We start from the raw sequence: 20,089 nt of genomic DNA on the forward strand, positions 1-20,089 counted from the left end.
GCCTCCTGAAATCATGTGTTTGCAGCACTTCAAATATTTCTATCTCTGCTATTATTGAACTAATATGAAAAATTCTTGCAGTAGAACACTCCTTAGAGGGCACGTAACAACTTCTAGCGTATAACAATATTTGCTATATCGCCTGGTGAGGGGACCTTTAGCATGTACCCAATGCACGGTACACAGGTGTTCTTGCACTTTGCACCCATCAAAATACAGCCACTGCGGTCGGGATCTTATTCATGCTGTTGTCATTTCATCAATCTATAGCAAGGCAGGCTCGCCAAAATCAGATCACACATGCACTGCAAACACTGTTGTACATTTTCGAACACATAGAAGAACCACTGGCCACTCTCGAACATATGACACATGTATAAATAGCATGCAGCTTTGAACAGTGTCTTGAGATTGAAAAACAGAGAGCTATGATTGTCACTTTCTTGTAACTTTAAGTGCCGCTTTACTTTCCAGACATAAGTTCGACCAGTAAACAGTTTGCTTCTTCTCTTTCACCATCCCTGTCTGTTTTCTCATGAGAGCACTGTCATGGCAACATGAAAAGACATGTATATCCTGGCAATCCACATGTTCTTGTCAAGTTTCATACACCCAACACAATGTGTACCAGTACAAATTCAATTTATGACAAAGACGCAAACTTCAAAAACAGAGCAGTGAAGCCGACTTTATTACAGAGCTGTTAAGCAACGGTGTGCTAAAGTATTTGTAGAGTTTGTGAAGCCCACAATTTTGAATCAAACTCCTTGGTTTTCCCTCTGTTAGCCGATGGAACTAATGGCTCCATGTCAAGTTTGACTGAGAGTAAAAAGCAGCACACAGCAAAAGCACATGGCTGTTGGCACAAGGGCACAATACATGCTTGCACTGCAGGTGTAACCCCACATACTCACAATTGCCTCATTGTGTTTCCAAGTCTATGCTCTGGAGTTTTCAGCAAGGTAGAATAGCGATGCACTACACAATCGTCAGAGTTCAGTTTACTTCAGGAAACTGCCGTCTACCTTCCAAGGTATGCAGGTTGAAGCCATGTATTTAAGTGCACAGTTACAGAAAGTGTTACCTCAAATGAGACTTTTCTGAACGCTAGTAACATATTGCAATGTGTTTCAACTAACATCATAATAGCTCCGATGCCCGTGATGTCCCTCTCACCACTTATAACACTTAATAGGTACTCTCAACATACTTTTCCAAAACCACTGCTTCTAGAGGTTGTTCTGTTTCTTATACACCTACTTTCTGGATTTTTTACAAGACTTGCATAACCTAGGCAATTCTTCTGAGTGGCTTACTGCAGCAGCATCTTGGTTCAGGGGAGGGATGACAATGCAGGAAACTTTTAGGTCTTAAAAACTTTCTCATCAGTAATATAGAAATGAAATGAATAATGCCTGACCGAGCAGCCCGTGGTTTTTGAAACACTTCATGAAGCAGTGATAACAGTCCTTGCTGAATGTCTTTTTGGCCCACGTTGACAGTGTTCACATCTGTTAGTGTCAGCTGCTTCTTTCGGCCATGGATGAACTGCAAAGAATATTTTTATCACAAGTTCGAGCTTAAAGTCTCTCATCATGTGCACTTATGCATAGCAGGAAAGATGTCGCAAGCAACAGATATGTTGATATAAAGGTGGTGGTTCAGCACTCCTCATTTTACCTGAAGTGTAGAGAGGCAGGAACGCACATCATTTCCTGCCTTCTCACACAGTGCAGACACAGCCGTCTGCTCCCCTTTCATCCGTTCTCTTCGCATCACCTGCAAGAACACAAGACCAGGTTCTAATTCTTGCCAAACCCCAACATTCTCTACCTAACAATACTATGCATGAGGGAAAGATCAGACATGAAACAGCTGAATGAACAGTTAAGCCACTCTGATCCTGTGTGATTACTGATACGCCTACAGTGTGCTGACAACTTCACCTTTCCATTCCTCAGCTACCATGTACTCGTTGGAAAAGTAGGACAAACACACAGTATGAACATGAAATTAGTTGTAATGCAATGTGCAGAACACACAAGATGCCTCTACTCTGCATCAGCCAGAGCCCAATCTTGTTATAACTAAGCTGACAAACTGAACTCAAACTTGAACCAAAAACCATACCCAAACCAACATTTTTGCCAGAACCTAATCTGAACCTAAAATTGTATTTTTGAAACGTGCTTGAACCTGAACAAGCTTGAACTAAAAAAAATTATAAATGTTACTGGTTTGGAACAAAACAGTTCAAACATGACTAGTGATGCAAAGCCAAAAAAAGCATCCGGCTAAATAAAAGAGCTTTTCTTCCCCAGTCAGCCCATCCCACTAGCAGCCCATTATGAGTCGCAACACGGTTCATATGTGTGAGTTCGGATGCATGCTGCATATATGCCAAATTATTATTTCCAATACAATACTTGCATGCCCAGACTAATCACTGATAGCCTGTGCGCTTCCTATCAGGTCAAAACATGGAAACTTGAGGATCAAGTGCACGGTGCTCAATCAGTGCTCTTTATTTCCCTGAAGCAAAACTGAAGTGGAATGAAATCAAAGAGCATGGGCCCAGAACCTTAACAAAACAAAATTATTGTTGGTTTTATTGTATGTGTTCACCACCCCAGTTACAACAAGCCCAACTCCCAACTTGGCCAGTTGAGTCATGTAACTTGTTATTAGCCATGTTACTTCACAATACAGGCAATAAATAGCATGTAAACATTGCACAACATTTGAGCACAATAAACAAGCAACACATATACGTGGATATTAACACAGCACAATCTAACTTATCTCAGACTAGCTCTTGCACATTTGTCATCATATACTACAAGGAAGAAATCAGTAACATACCAACAAGAGCATCTCACTTATTTCAGGTTACCTTTCTGTAACCATTTCAATAAAGCTAAGGGATGCAGTTTTCTTAATACCTCCAACAGCCGAGTACAAAGGCGACCCTTCTGTGTAGATGGGAAGTGCAGCATCAATGCAACTTGACGCAATGGCCGCAGGGCTGGAACATACCTGTATAGCAATGCAGTTTTAGTCTGTCAGTATTGATATTCTGTAGCAGAAGCACCATATGGAGCCTGGACCTTTTGGGCTCTGAAGCCATACTTTGCACAGATACAGCCCATGCGACACCACAGTGGGCAAATAAATCATCGCCACCGCTTATGCTTAAGTGCAGAAAGAATGCTGCAATATTCTGAAACATATTATCCTGATGCTTACAGCCTGTCCAGACTTTATTATATGCAGAAAGTATTATAGATTGTGTCAGAAAACTTAGCCAGCATCACTAGTGCACCTAATAAGTATGGACATACAAAGCAGTCTAAAGCATACAAAGCTAGAAGTGGCATCAGAAAAACGAAAGTCATCAGCAAATGCCACAGCAACAATTAGTCTTGCTATAACATGAGTGATGAGTGTGAAATGTAATGAGAAACACCACCAGCTCAGTCAAGTGCAATTAACCCAATTTCCAAACTAATTTCCCAATTTCCTAACTTTTTCTTTTCTGTCACGTGCTGCCACTACGTGGCAATACAGGGAATTTTTTCCGCGCGCCTCCCTCTTTCGGTTTTCGTTGCATGGTTTGTTTTAGAGATATGCTCCCGCATGTCTATATACTACCGCTCACGCATTGGCGCACGCGCGCGTGGGTGGCGGTTTGGGTTTTGTTCCGTGGGCGGTTTTGGCTTCTTGCGCTTGCAAAACTGATGGCTATCTCATTACTAATCGCTCAAAGGGCAACCTCTTGTTTCTCGCTCGTTTAGTGCTCACAGGGGTGATCATAGGAAGGATGCCGCCGTGCATGCGTGTCCTTTTATATATATATATATATATATTTTTTAGGGAGACTCGCAATATCTAATTGCATCTGGTTGCCGATAAGATGAAGATTAGCTGAAGTTGGTCACACGTTTTGCTTTTTTGACGGGCACACAACCACACAGTTTTCTTGAGTGCACCCACCTAAGGAGCTCGATTTCGCTATGGACGTAAATATTAGTGTAAGAGCAGGAATATTTAAGACTTCTGAAATATTCTCGTGTGCACATTTTCTAAGCCTTGAACTATAACAATGCATCAAATTTTTCATTCTTATAAGTTTATTTCCTTTTGTATTGTTGTTATTCATGAATGAAGAGTACATATATACCAATGCAAAATATTTTTTTCTCACTTTGCGGTCACCCTAGATAAAATTATGGTACATTTTTTTTAAATAAGTCCATAAGAATTGGAATCTGCAATTAAAAAAAAAAATCAACCCTGGACGGTCGCCTATGGAGAAAAAAATCAACTTTCAAAGGGTTAAAGGCATAGAAACAATCAAGTCATGTCAACAGGACTGTTTTATCTGCGTGAGCATCTTCAATGCGTCAGAAAGTGTCATGAGGTGCCCATCTATCGGCCATGCAAATGCAGTCTCCCTAGGTGCAGTGTGCCTGGCACCAATTAAACATCTAAGGCAGGACACATCACACAGCTAAGTTGCCTTGTGCTGCACAAAAGACAGCTTACTGAACACTTTGTGGTGAGCAGAGGATAAAAGATTCCAAGAAGTTGCAATTAGGCATCCTTGTTAATTCACCTTTTGATTCAGGCACGTACCCAGGATATTTTTTCGGGGGGGGGGGGGGGGGGGGGCACCACCTCCATCATCATCATCATCATACTGTTTTATGTCCACTGCAAGACGAAGGCCTCTCCCTGCGATCTCCAATTACCCCTGTCCTGCACCAACCGATTACAACTAGCGCCCACGAATTTCCTAATTTCATCGCTCCACCTAGTGTTTTGTCGTCCTCGATTGCGTTTCCCTTCTCTTGGTACCCATTCTGTAACCCTAATGGTCCAACGGTTATCTAACCAGCGCATTACATGACCTGCCCAGCTACATTTTTTCCTCTTGATGTCAATTAGAATCTCGTCTATACCCTGTTCGCTCTCTGATCCAAACCGCTCTCTTTCTCTCTCTTAACGTTATGCCTAGCAATCTTCGTTCGATCGCTCTTTGCGCGGTCCTTAACTTGCTCTCAAGTCTCTGCCCCATATGTCAGCACTGGCGAAATGCACTGCACACCTTACTTTTCAATAATAATGGTAAGCTTCCAGTCAGGAGCTGGCAATGTCTGCCGTATGCGACCCAACCTATTTTTATTCTTCTGTGAATTTCCTTCTCATGATCAGGGTTCCCTGTGATTAATTGACCTAGGTAAACGTACCCCTTCACAGTCTCTAGAGGCCGACTGGCGATCCTGATGTCTTGTTTTTTTGCCCAGCTATTTATCATTATCTTCATCTTCTGCATTTTAATATTCAACCCCACTCTCACACTCTCTCTGTTAAGGCCTCCAATCATTTGTTGTAACTTGTCTGCATTGTTGTTGAATAGAACACTGTCATTGGCAAACCGAAGGTTGCTGAGATATCTGCCGTCGATCTTTACTCGTAAGCCTTTCCAGTTTAATAGCTTGAATTCTTCTAAGCACGCAGTGAATAGCTTTGGAGAAATTGTGTCTCCCTGTCTGACCCCTTTCTCTATAGGTATCTCCCTGCTTTTCTTGTGTAGAATTAAGGTAGCTGTAGAACCACTGTAGATATTCTAACGCGAAGGACGAGTGAGTAAGACGAGAAACTATTTACAGAATATATTTACAACAACGGTTGCAGCGCTGACCGGTTAGATTCACAGCGCGAGCCCAGTTCGTTCTTCCTCCTCTTTTCTGGAGTGATGGCACCTATGCGCCTCGTTCAAACAAACAAATACCACACGCATGTAGCAATATTTTCCAAGCGTTTTACGTAAGCGTTCTGTACTCCTTGATTATGTAGTGCCTCTATGATTGCTGGTATCTCTACTGAATCAAATGCCTTTTCATAATCTATATAAGCCACATAGAGAGGCTTATTGTACTCTGCAGATCTCGCGATAACCTGATTGGTGACATGGATGTGATCCATTGTAAAGTATCTCTTCCTGACGCCAGCCTGTTCCCTTGGTTGACAAAATCCAGTGTTGCCCTTATTCTATTGGAGATTATTTTGGTAAATGTTTTATATAATACTGGGAGCAAGCTAATGGTCCCATAATTTTTCAATTCTTTAACGTCTCCTTTTTTTGTGGATTGGTATAATGACTGCATTCTTCCAGTTTTCTGGGACCCTTGCAGTCGATAGACACTTCGTTTAAAGATCCGCCAGTTTTCCAAGCATTATGTCGTCTCCATCTTTGATTAAATCAACTGTTATTCCACCTTCTCCTCCCGCTCTTCATCGTTTCATGTCTTGCAGGGCCCTTCTGACCTCATCGCTAGTTATAGGAGAGTTTCTGTATCCTGTTCATTACTGTTTCTAAGTGAGGTATCATGACTGCTCTGGGTACTGTATACAGGTCAGCTTAGAATTTTTCCGCTGCTTTTACTATATCTTCGAGATTGGCGATGATATTATCCTTCTTATCTTTTAGTGCATACATCATGGTTTGGCTTATGCCAGGTTTCTTTTTTACTGATTTCAGGCTGCGTTCATTTTTTACGGCTTCTTCAGTCTTTCTCATGTTATAGTTTCGAATATCAGTTATTTTCGCCTTGTTGATCAGTTTTGACAGTTCCGCGAACTGCGTAACGCTGTGCGGCCGCCAGTCCCATACAACCGCGTAGAGCGCAGGACTCTGCGATTCTAGACGTACTGCACTCACCGCGAAAGGTTAGAAAAACACCCACATAAGCACAGCAGAGAAGTGGCTACGTGAGGCAGTTCGGCCGATAACTGTACAAGCGTAATTCAAAACAAGTAATTGTTCTCCACTTCCGGCGGCGTTTTCCCTACTTCCTTTTTAAATAAAAAGATGTTGATCCATAAATATTCTCATAAACAACGGTTAACTTTTTTATTATTCGCTTTTGCTTGCAGTTTGGTTGTTGCCTTGGCTCTCTCCCTTAGTAGATCGCTTAATTTCTCAACTCCTTGCGATTTTCGTTTCCAGTTGCCAATTTTGCACGAAAAGTGATATACAATTGGTGAAAAACAGACGAGGTAATGGGCGACAGCCATCTTGCTTATAGGTTTAAGGGTTATTGCAGGGTTTCATGATGGACGCTCTTTCATATTATTTTATTTCCCACCTTATCTAACCCATATCATGTGTATATGGTTCCGGGCATCTGCCAGCGTCACGGCGAGCCGTAACTCAAGGAAATAATGAAGCAAAGGGATAAGTTAAACGCAATTGGCGTTATCTCCGGCCGCAACTCGTTCCATGAGAGTACAGACCAGCTGAGTAACAGCGGCATCCCTCTCCTGGTCCCAGGATCAGCCTAAACAAAGAAGGTTGAACTAACAAAAGCAACAGCTATGCGCGTGACGGTTGAATAGATGGTGACAACTGAACGCATCTCCAGTTAATCGCGCGGGTGCGGAATCTATGAGAAAACTGTCCTTCACATTACAAGAGATGCCGATAACTACCGCCATCTAAAAGGAGTGAAAAGGCAGCATAATGCTGACCGATGAACAGCTGCCAAGTCTCAATATTGATCTGGCGATGCTTTAGGAATGTGTGAGGAGTGGTGGCGTGGGTGGGGAGGGGGGGTATGCCACCTGATTTCGGGGGGGGCCCGGGCCCCCCCGGGCCCCCCCGCTGGGTACATGCCTGTTTTGATTCACCACTTATCTCTTATAAAGTCATGGAAGACTGGGTGCCTAGGGTTAGGCGGTGAAATAAGAGGCCAACTAAAGGTTTTGAGCACATCAGCAAAACATAATGAAAGGGACAAACAGAGAGAGATGTAGACAAAGCTCAACATGTGAAGTGGGCTCAGGAGACTGAGGGACCAACCGGGAAGGCAACCAAAGCCATGTATTGTGGGTGATGCTCAGAATCTACTGTTCGTGATGATAGTAGATACAAAACTTTTCAACAACCAGTGTTGCAGGCTACACAGCAGTCAATGTGTCAGTAATAGACATTTCAATAGCCTGTGACAGGTTGAATAAAAATCCACGAATTTGCAACATTGGTCATATTCAACAGGTTGTTCAAGAGAAGCTTCAATCAACAGGAGGTTCAACTGAAACTTGTAACTTGTCGGTATTTTTGCATCCTAAACCAATGCATGTACTTTAAGGTATGCTGTGGTAAAGGACTACAAATTAATTTTGACCCCTAAGGGTTTCCTTAACATGTACCCAAATGTAAAAATGTGAGGATTCTAGCACTCCATGTAAAATAAAAAAATATAGCCCTCCACCTTCAGTAGAATTCGGTGTAAAGAAATTTTAAGGGCTATGCAAGCATCATGGAAGATATTGCGAAAGAACTGCACAGTATATAATGTCGTAATACAGGGAGAGTATTTTACAGCTTATAAGGTTATAGAGGGCAGCTGAATTCCTTCAATTTGACTTAAACAGGACAGGCAGGTTTGGTTCTGAATTATGCAAAAGTTGAAGTAATGGGTGCCTTCAAAATTTTTATTTAAACTAAGCATTTGTTTATTTGCAATAAATATAATGGTGGCCTGCACACTTGGCGACAGGGACTGTATATGTGATCTTGCAAAACAAGTGCACTCTAATGTATTTTTTTAACCTTCTCATAATAGCTGAAGAACCATATACGTACCACTAGATGATTATCTGCTTTTATTTCAGGTGCAGCAGTCAAGAGTGCAAAGGAGAATGAGGACAAACGTTTGAAAGAGGGCAAGAGAGATATGGAGGAAAAAGGGCTCTGTTGCCCATGCAATGTGCACGTGTTGGTCGCTGTGGCAGTCAGTTCCTCGAAAAATTGGTCACATGCGTGGTTGATCTACTGCACATAACTACTGCACCATCAGTTCATGTGATGGCAGGGTAGCCTCGCAGCAGCTGGATTTTAACAAAGGCACAATGTAAGAATGCCCGTGTAAGTCAATTCAGGTGCATGTTAAAGAACCAAAATCATCTGAATTAATTCTCAACTCTCCAACTATGACTTCTCTCACAGCCCCGATGTTGCTTTAAATGTTAAACCTAGTTATTCACTCTATTAATCAATCATAGATTCCAAGTGTTAATGCAGTTGTATGTTGAATGCCATCAATTGTTTGCATTTGAGGTTCAAAAGATTTCAAATTAGCAAGCTCTTTCATGCAATTTAATAAGCAGGCATCTATCTGTCAGGGCACTTGTCGAGGCACTCCTCGGGGCCGAATTAAGTGAAAGGTCAAATTAACCAAGGAAGTATGCTTTATCATGCTTACAATTCATTGCAGATACAAATGATGGGTCTAAGAAGCAGGCTTCCATCTTTCTTTTTCTTCTTTCCTGTGGGCTGGCCAGTGCTTTTGATCATGTTGACAAGTACATTGATAGAAGCCTGGTGCATGTAACAAACAAACAAACAAAAAGAAAAAGCAAGCATGACTTAAATTTAATGCTTTCACACAAACCATAAAAAGCAATAGATTCTCCATTTTTTTACTTTCCTACCATTCAACACGTAATAATCACAATAATCTGGTGCAACGGGCCACAATGACTACCCTGCCCAACCAGAGTGTCTACCAGGTTGACATCTCTAAATTCCCTGAGTTTTCCAGGTTTTCCCTGGGTGCCATTGCAAAATTCCCTGAGTGACACAAAACTTTGTTTTATGTCAAGATGGGCTAACACCATGTCGCCCAATGCTTTCACTCTCTAGTAAGCATGTTAAAAAATAAAAGAAACTTAATCCAGTTTGAATATTAAGGAGCAGTGTTTATTTTATTCAAAAAGGAAACAGAAGGGAGGGGTTAGTCAAATGCACCGTGAATAAAATTATCTTTGAAAAAAATGGTACAACCTATTGCAAATCAAGTCGAACATTCTCAAATACGAATAAAATGAATATGCATGCAGAAGCAAATATTTTCGAACATGAGCTATTTCTAGCAACTAATAGCAAGCTCATTAGCATAAGGCGCACACTTTGTCACAAGTGAGTTTCTCTATCAACAGCTGGTAAGTCATCCTCAACTGTCCTGAAATATGCTGAAGCAAGATAGCAAAGTGGGCGAGTTGGTTAGGATTCATCATACTTTTGGTAACAATGCAAGGGGACACAGATAAAAGGAAGAAACACGACAACACAGGCACCCGTGTTGTCATGTTTCTTTCTTTTGTCTGTGTCCCTTTGCGCTGTTACCAAGAGCACAATGTGCCCTCACATACTCTCAGCCCACGCACAACGCCTCAGTGTTGCATTTCCCTACTTTAAAGAGTTCGTTTTGGTTTGGATAGAGGGACATCTGCATCTCAGCTTCAGCCAACACTTCGCTTTTTGAGCTCAAGCTCCTTCAAAGAAGCGGCTGCATGTTTCCTTTCACGTTCATTCCTCAATGCGTAGGTTCTTCCTGTTCTCGTCCTCCTTCCGCCGCACGTTCGCTCCACGGACCATTTGAAGCATTCTCTTGGTAAGTTGTACAGTCAACGTCCCATTTTTCGGACTCCCTAGGGGCCGCGAAAACGCCCGAAAAATCGGGCAGTTTGAAAAAATGAATGCATATCTTTCATTGCCAAGGCCTTCAAGGCCTGCCAGTACACCTATTAGGCATATCGGTGCTCGTACTGTAACAGGAGATGGCGGGTGCACGCGTGTATAATTAAGGAATACATAATGTGTGCCGCGACAATTGCCCCTTCACAAGCTTGTTTCCCCGCAATACTTTTGCGTATGCTTCACTGCGTAACATTCTGTATTAAGGCAAAGCTGACCTTCGGAACCCGGCTTATGCAACGCGCCGTGCTTTCCGAGCTTTGAAGCCAATCGCGAGGACCACAAAGGCGCAGTCGGTGCCACTGCTGACATCGAGAACGGCAAGAAGTGTAATAGCGAACGCCAAAGCAGCTAGGCCTAGCGTTGCGGCGTTAATGGATACGACTGCCAGCGGATCTGCGTGTGGGCGCGCCGGCTCGAGGTGGCGAGGTTATCAAAATGGCGGCGGTGGTAAATTTGGTTAATGCCGTTTCGTGCCTGCGGTCACGGCAAAAAGTTCAGAAAATCGGACGGCGAAGGGTGCCTGCGTCCAAAATTCAGACATTCCTATACATTGACTCTATGGGATACATGGTAGTGCTGCGAAGCCGTCCGACTTATCGGGCGTCTGGAAAGCCGGTCACTGACTGTACACTGGTAACTCCTCCAGCCAACGACACGGTGTCAAAGATGATTTGTTACGATTCCTTTGTATGACGCGAGCCAGCATTACCACGACTTTCGTTCCCTTTTAATAAAATTACTGCTAATTTCCCCCGATAGAAACACAAATTCCCCGAGTTTTCCCTGAGTATTTCCAGACTATTCAAAATCCCTGAGAATTCCCGGTTTTCCCGGTTGGGAGACACCCAGCCAACTGTAGCAAAAACAGGTGTGTTTTAAGAGACATACAGAGCCACCACAGATTATCAGTGGGCAGTGATTTCAAAGACTACAACACACAACAAAGTGCTGCACTGATTAAAGGATGCCTTCTTCCCATGGCTGCCAGGCTCCCTATGACAGTGGACAGTGCCTTATGGTGTGTGCAGAATCACTGCGGGCCAGAAAGGATCACGCTTGGGTAATGCAGTGGTGACACAATACAACACTAATTGAATGGTAGAAGAGCTGCAAGTAGGGTGAGTGAGATTGAAATTATCTTGAAACAAAAACCTAAAGAACAAGAACATGAAAGCAAAGACAGACATGACACAACTAAGTTGTGAGAAGCATTGTGACCCGTCTGCCATCATTGCTTCATGCTTTTGTTCCAAGACCAACAGGCGCCTTTGTCACAAGGCTGCTAGCTTATCTGTATACACCTTACAGCTCATGCTTAAACAGCAGCACAAGCAACAATTGGTATCCTCATCAGCCTTTGAATTGACTGAAAAACAAAGCTTATGCTATGTCAAATGATGTGAAAAAGGAAACAGCTGCATTTTGCTCCCAACTATAATAGCCTTTGCTGAAGCAGCTACAAGCAGGGGAAAAAAGTAAACAGCATAGATACCATGGCAGCACGTGCTAAAAGATATCAACACTTGTCTCATGAGCATTTCTTTGCACTTGCATGCATAGACTTTAATTCAAAAATTACTAGTGGCAACTCTGGTGCTGCAAACTCTGTCGCTGTAGTTAATGCAAATACATTTACTACCTATAATTCCTATGATGGCTCAACTGCCAGCCCCCACAGACACAAGTGCCCAGTTTCCCATTAATAATTTTTGCAATAATCTCTATGTGCACAGGCATGCCAAGTTATTAAGTTCTGCCCTAGTGTTAGAGGAAGCGGAGAGGAAGTTAATGTGTGAACACTTATTTCAGTTACTTTGGTGAACTGACTCAGTTCATTTTTGGGTCACACAAACTTCAGATAAGAAAATTTCTGCCGTTCACAAGATTTATACTTCACTATCAAGATTATGTCACAGTGAGTTTAGCTTCGTTTCCCATGTAAACGTGGTCAACTGTTTAATGCTGGTGCAAATTTCTTCTGCTCTAACAAGACAAATTAGTCACTTTCTACAGTTTAAGCCACCACACATAAACAAACTGATCTTGATGCGATTTTTTTTAGCTATATATATAAAGCAGGTCACACAGAGACAAGGAAGCAAAAAAAAAAACATCTCAGCAACGCAGCCTGCTAAGGATAAGCCACAAAAAAACATTTCTTTAAAATATGTAGGAGCAGGTAACAAATGAGTGATGTATTAGCTAAAATCACTAGGCAACATCAAGTGGAAGTAAATAACACATATTTATGCTGCATAGCTGAAGGCAATGCAGACACATGCTTTTTCTACCCGAATGTGCGTGGCCTCCTCCGAGCCAGAAAAATGACCACAAAGAAAAAGTGGTCACCCACATTTCATGGGCACACAGGAAAGAACAAGGTAGCAAAACATCCACGACCTCCCAGATGACCAAGTACATACACTATATTCAGCTGCTTCTGTACTTTTGGCGCAACCTTCATCAAAGCAGTGGACAAAGCAGACTACTTTGTAGCCATGGATGAGTCAACCACCAATTTGCACAGGTGTATGATGCTAACGCACACAGCAGTAGGAAGGACTCATCACATATTGAATGCAATTTCACGTGTGAAATATCAGCAAGTTTGGTAAGGTGGAGATGTTAATTCACAACACACAAACTATTGCTTCAAAAATGCAGCAGGATGTGTTGGCTGATTGTGAACATTTCCTGAGCTTGAGCTGTAACCATTCAGGCCGCTGTTTCTTAGCCCACTGGAAACAAACCATGGTGGTCAGCTCTTTTCAGTATGTGAAGTTGCATCCTGCATACTATATTGTGGCATATATTTGTTTCATATTCATAGTTTACAACAAATAATATTCAAAACTTAAGTACACTGATGAAAAAAGAAAGAAAAACAACCTTTCAGAACAAGGTTTCTTCTGTATGGTTTAGGGTGAATATGGATGGTATAAACTATGACATGTAATATTTTTTAATCACAATAGTGTGTGCAAAATTCTCCAAGAATTAATTTTTTAGAAATAACTTGGGAGTTAAAGGGTATAAAAAAAACATATGAAGATAGAGACAATTAAGCCAAGGAAAGCATAGAAGAGATTAACTGCATTTTTAATTGAAATGAAGAAATAATAAGATAAAGGGACATGAAAGTGGGAAGAAAGACAACTAGACAACTTTAAGAAATGGCCATAAAGAGTAAAAAGACACAAATATGACACATTCTTCTGGTATTCACACATTGTGGTTTTGAGAATTCTTGATCTGCTTTTTACAACTTTGGCCATAAAGTTTCAAGACTGATTTATTATCTTCTCTAGAAATTATTCCCCAAAACAAATGTTGGTGCATGCATGTAGCGCCATCTTTTCGGGCTAAACTGAGCTATTTATGTTAATTGCTGTGGCAGCTGCTAGATGGCGCTACATGTAGAAAAATACATTGTCACTACTCGTCTGCGCATTCTACTGTGAGTGAATGTGGAGAGATGGACGTCCACCTCGAACAGCGTGTAAACATAAAATTCTGTGTGAAGCTTGGCAAGTCAGCCACCCAGACGTATCAGCTCCTTCGTGACGCTTACGGCAGCGAGACATTATCGCGGGTGCGAGTTTTCGAGTGGCACAAGAGGTTTGTTTCGGGGAGAACGTCGGTGGAAGACGACACAAGGCAGGGGCACGCAGCAACCTCACAGAATGAAAATAACGTGGCTCGAATCAGGGAGATCGTACAGCAAGACTGCACCATTACAGTCTGCATGCTATCAGATGCTCTCGACATTAGTAAGACAACATGCCACCTAATTTTGCGTGAGAACATGGGGAAACGAAAGCTGAATGCCAGACTTGTGCCGCACTCCCTCACACAGGACCAGAAGGACACGCGGGCACCAGTGAGTGCTGATTTGCTCTCCGAGGCAAAGGGTGCTGCATTCATTGACAGCATCATTGCTGAAGACAAAACATGGTGTTTTCAATACGATCCTCAAACAGAGGCACAGCGCCGAATGGCGGTCCACAAGCTCTTCGTCGTCAAGAAAGGTGCGGTGACAGAAGACCAAAACAAAGACGATGCTGATAGTTTTTTCAGATGCCAGAGGTGTCATACACCACGAGTTCGTCCCACAAGGGCAGACGGTGAATCAGGAGTTTTACATCCGCGTGCTCAAACACATGCGTGATGCACTGCGACGCCATCGCCCTGACTTTTGGGCATCTGGACAATGAAGCCTTCTCCACAATAACGCAAGGCCGCACACTGCTCTCAGCGTGACAAAATTTCTCGCCAAGCGCAGCATTACTGTACTTCCCCATCTGCTATACTCGCCTGACCTTTCCCCATGCGATTTTTTCCTGTTTCCTCATATGATGAGGGCCCTAAAAGGTCGCTGGATGGGGAGTGTGGAGGCCATTCAAGACGCCACGACAAAGGAGCTGACAGCCCTGCCAAAAGAAGCATTTTTCAACTGTTTCCAAGACCTAAAGAAGCATTGGAAGCTGTGTATAGACTGCAAGGGAGACTATTTCGAAGGGGTGCTGCACAAATGATGTCAATGTTGAACGAATTTTTTTAATGGACTCAGTCTCGTAACTTTACGGACAAAGGTTGTATTCATTAAGTTTAACTTTTTAGCTATTTAACAGTTCGTATATTTCTTTTTGGATGTGTATTATGTATCTGCATGTAGTACATCAACTGCCTTTCTTATTAACTATGCATTTACCTAACGTATGAATTTATGCCTACATTGTTGCCTGTATTTATGCCTGTGTTTATGCTTGTGTTTATGCTTGTATTGTTGATAAGCTTTGTACATTTTTCTAACTTACTTTACTGCTTTTTGCACTGCCATACTTTTGTACTAGCTCTCCTTATGCATGATATAGAGACCTGTAGGTACAGGTAAACCTTGACATAACAAACTTCAATTAACAAAATTCTTGACATAACAAAGTATATAATATTTTTTAACTTCTTGTCCATAGAACACTATGTATTTAGAACCTCCATATAATGAAGTGTGTGCATGCACAACTTCAATATAATGAAATTTTTCTGCTGCCACGAAGGAATACAGAGAAAATAAATGGAAACTTCTGTGGATGCAGATGGTCAGATGATTGAATTACATGCGGCTACTTGGGGACACACCACTCAAATTGCGCGCCGCACTACCGACTATCGAAGCGTTATGTTCCCTATAAAGCTTCAGTGCGAAAAGATCCTATCGCACCCCATGCACTGTATGCTTCGGGTGCGTGTGAAAGCGTGTGAGGGTGAGTCGAGAAGGATGTTGCTTGATGAATACTGTCTTCCGGGAGAGCAAGGGGAAAGGAGTGAGCTCACAGTAACACGATAAAGTGCACATAATTGCACGGGGTGGGGTTATAGGGAAAGGGGGGCAGGTCGCCGCACATATCCTTTTCTACCGTAATCGTGGCTTTGCGTAGCCGTCAGCACAGCTGAGCGCCTATGCAGCCCACACTCCCTATTTTAGAGGTAATCTGCCCATGTGCAAAGAGTGGGCATACAGAGATGGCATGGAAACATGTGCTCTGTGTTCCCACACGTTTAGTACTGGAGGTTGTGTAATCTTGAGTATCAGAGACCCATAGAAGCGAGAAGCAGATGAAGCATGCACTCCCCACTGCCGGCGCTTTTCATGATAGAGTTCTCCCACTGCAGGCGACACTATCAGCTGCAGGAGCGTTGTAGGCGCGAAAGTGTGGTTGGGTTCACTTTGTACCGCCAATGTGAAGATATCATCAACATGGTGTGAAACCGAATTTGTTTGTCGCCAACTCTCAAATTCAACAAACTGAATTTTTTCTCATTGAAATCTGCTTTTTCCAGTTGCCCGATAATTCTGAAATTCTTGTGGCCCTTTTCCGTGTAAGCAAAATTTATCAGTGACTGTACTTATTTGCATAAAAGGTTAAATTTCGATATAACGAAGTTTCAATATAATGAAGCAAATTGCCAATTCTACCGACTTTATTATACCAAGGTTTATATGTACGTTGAATAAACAAGTAAATTTGCAATGCTAGTGACACTAATGGCTAGCCAGTCAGGCTAGTACCATTCACAAATGGGATGAGAAGTTAAAAGGAGCATCTCACAGGTGGTGCGCCGTCAATCTCATCAATGACAAGGCAGTTTGGTCGTGGGTCCTGCCCTAACACGGCCTTCATTTGAGTGGCAGTTTCCAGAGTAGTTTTGAACACATCAGGGCTTCTGTCATCACTGCAAGGACAGGAATGAGAGATTTATTACAAGCCTTAAACACACTAACTTTATCAGCTAAGCTACGGCAGCCCCTGTAAACAGTGACCATACTACAGATTTTATCTCGTGCAGTATTTGCTTTACAGCGGTAGTGTACATGTTTAAGTCTACATCCCAGAAGTTTAAATTAACTGTGCATGTGTTTTGATTAGTGACCTGTAGCATTATTATTGCTGCTGCAAGAGCCCTCAAGTATGCAGGCCTACTTTCCGTAAGAGTTTAAATTGGTGCAGAAATTCAAACATCAGCTTACATCAATATTGTTTACAGATTATTCAAGGCACGAGACCGATAACAGCTACATAGTTAGACAAGGCTCTAAGCTAGATAAACCTGTGGCAGTTATCAAAGTGATCCTAAGCTATATTCAGTCAAAGAGTTTGGTCTCGCAAGACACTTCTAGTGCCCACGTCCAGGAAATACTGTCCCCCAATATTTTATAATTTAAATACCACAGTAGCAGCTGAGTTGAAGGAATTCAAAGCAATAAAATACTGTTCCATGCTCCTATGCATATCATTTAATCAGTGCTATTCCTCAACATAGCACATGTATAGCCTTGATTTCAGCCTTCAGAAGACGCGAGACGGTGTCAAGGGCCAAACTTACAATGATGCACTTTATTCTTTCCTGCTGTAAGCTGGGCCTACAATTTCAGTCACAATGTTTCTGCACTCACTGCTTCCACCAAAATTGCTGGCTTCTGCTGAAAACGTAGTCTTTCGTTTGCACTTCAGGTCCCTTCCATGACACAATGTTAAGGAATATTCAAACCTTGATATGGTAAGGCGCGCTACAGACTGTGCTTGACTACTTGATATACGATATATGCAGACCTGGCAAGGGAGAGTGTGACATAATACATACAGTAAAAGCTCGTTAATTCGAACCGCAAGGGGAAGCCGCTTCAGTTCGAATTAACGAACGTTCGAACTAACGAAAGTGAAGGACAGCAACAGTACACTGCGATTTGGAAGCAGTAGGGCATGTCAGAAATTTGGCGTGTCAGAAAGTGATGGCCTGTGCCGCGGGCACACGCCATCTTCAAGTCGAAGCTCTGGGTCCGACTGTGCCACACCACCGATGTCCACCGAAATGAACGTTAGCCAAGGCTTAACACTATCACAATGAATCGCGACGGCCGATACCTCCTAAGCTGAAAACAAAGGTGCACAACCGATGAAAACTGCCGAGACAAAGAAGCTGAACATGTGAAGGTGGCGAAGGTCCTGATTCGTTGGTTCTTGATTGCAAGCGCAGCTGCGACGTACTTGATTCGCTGTGTTTTGGCGCTTCCTGTGCCATCTCCGCACAACATTAGCAGCTGTGCAAGATTTGCAAAGCCTCCACGATTCGCAACGGGCAAGAAGTCTCAGATGTTACGTAGAACGGAGATGCGGCAGCCGCCGTGGCCTTCTGGCTGACCCCTCGTCGTTTAGATTATTTTCCGATTTTGCCTTCTCTCGCCGTTCTCTCCGTTTCGGAGGCAATACAGCGTTGTGTGTAGGCAGTAGGCGCGTTTCTCTGGCCATGTGCCAGGCGAGCGTAGTTCGAATTATCCGCGAGAAAACCTTCTCGCGTTCGAATTAACAGAATTTTTTATACATAGACTTCTGTGGAGCTTGGCCGGACCAAATCGTACAGTTCGAATTATCCATAAATTCGAATTATTGAAGTTCGAATTAACGAGCTTTCACTGTATATGTTCTTTTAACCAGACCCCCCGAAAAATTATGCTAGAACACTAGCAAAATGATAACCAAATGCTTGCCATCTACTAGAAAACCATGCATTGCTCTAATAAGCTTACAGCCGACCACCAGTTTATGGGAAGCATGCCACATGTATGGTGTACGATGCAATAAGTACACGTACGATGCAATAAGTACACGTATCCATTGGAAACATTTGACACTTTCTTCAACATGTGCAAGCATGGTATTCCCTTTCCAACTTTGTATTCTCTATTGCCACAAGATAATCGAAACCTCAGAACAGTAGAGATTCAGAACCACTGCAGTACTACATTAGACTGTTAGGAACTGGAAAATTAAGTGACTCCAACCTGGCATTGAGCTCCACAACATTGTAGCCAGCATGCCTTGCAATGACATGTGCCAGGGTTGTCTTGCCAAGCCCTGGTGGCCCATAAAGAAGAATGACCTATAAAATGCAAATTATGGAAGTCACAGTTTTGAACACTCATCTCGTCAAAACATGCTTGTGCGCATAGTATTAAAAAAGAAATAACGCTAAACAAAGTAGAATGTACCGGAGCACCAATAAATTAAACAAGCTTATAGGATGCCACCAATTACAATAACTAAAAAATAGCAAGAAACAATACATGGTCATGAAAGGCTTTTATGCATTTAGTTTGTGATGAAGAGTTAAGAATGCCATGCAATGTTGACTCAATGGAAAAAAAATAATGACACCAAGAGGGAGAGGAAGATTGAGGTCCCAGAACAAATAACAGATGCGACAGTACAGAAAATCGTATAAGCCAATTTTAGAATGAGCTACTCTTAGGCACAAATTTAAATGAAATTAGGCAAGCTGACCTGAAAGTACACTTACTAAATTCTTTCCATGTACTTCCATTTATGCATTATAACAGCATTGTCACTTCTTATTTTGTGAAACTGTGAACCTTGCACTGTAAACACTGCTACATACATATTTATATAATTGTCTTTCTTTTTCTTCCCTGGGCATCCATAGTCGCTTTCTAACAAGGAATCTTATTCGCTGTCTCGCCAGCACCTGCTTCTAAGGGTAGAGGGACCTCATCAAGCTGACAGTACGTCCCCTGCTCCCTGCATTACTATTCTTGGTTCAAAAAGGCAGGCATACAAAGGACAGACAATAGAAGAATTATAACACAAACACCATTTTGTGCCCAAGTTTTGTTTGCCTGCCTTTCCTTGCCATGAATCCTTACCAACTTGCTTAGCTTTCTGTTGTTCTAAGCATTTACTTTGTTCAACAAAATGCAGACATAAACTTAGTTGAAAATGAAGATCAAGGAGAGGTATGCTTTAGCATGTAAATTTCAACAGCTGCCGTGAGGGTGATCTATCTGAGATGGCTGACATGCACCCTTCACCATTTGCTGCCAACGCGTACTAGCTAGAAACAGGCATCATGATTTTGTTTCAAGCATGTGACTCAAGGTGCTACCATTACTACACAAGGCCTCCTTAGCGTAAAGAGCAGTACATTAAACCAAAATGGTGAGCTAACGAATTCAATGCCCTGCTGTCA

General features: G+C 42.4%; 1 protein-coding gene across 1 annotated transcript in view; it reads right to left on the bottom strand.

The window, feature by feature from the left end:
• The window catches only part of cutlet (chromosome transmission fidelity protein 18 homolog), a 138,146-nt gene that overhangs the window by 65,146 nt on the left and 52,911 nt on the right, over positions 1 to 20,089 (bottom strand). The window contains exons 8-13 of the mRNA XM_070539145.1: positions 18,888 to 18,985; positions 16,657 to 16,780; positions 9,270 to 9,385; positions 2,943 to 3,036; positions 1,681 to 1,779; positions 1,421 to 1,548 (exon numbers count right to left, since the gene is read on the bottom strand). Coding sequence (XP_070395246.1) covers positions 1,421 to 1,548; positions 1,681 to 1,779; positions 2,943 to 3,036; positions 9,270 to 9,385; positions 16,657 to 16,780; positions 18,888 to 18,985 — 659 coding nt within the window. The remainder of the gene's footprint in view (positions 1 to 1,420; positions 1,549 to 1,680; positions 1,780 to 2,942; positions 3,037 to 9,269; positions 9,386 to 16,656; positions 16,781 to 18,887; positions 18,986 to 20,089) is intronic.

Source organism: Dermacentor albipictus, chromosome 1, assembly GCF_038994185.2.
Source record: "Dermacentor albipictus isolate Rhodes 1998 colony chromosome 1, USDA_Dalb.pri_finalv2, whole genome shotgun sequence".
In the NCBI taxonomy this organism is placed as follows: Eukaryota; Metazoa; Arthropoda; class Arachnida; order Ixodida; family Ixodidae; genus Dermacentor; species Dermacentor albipictus.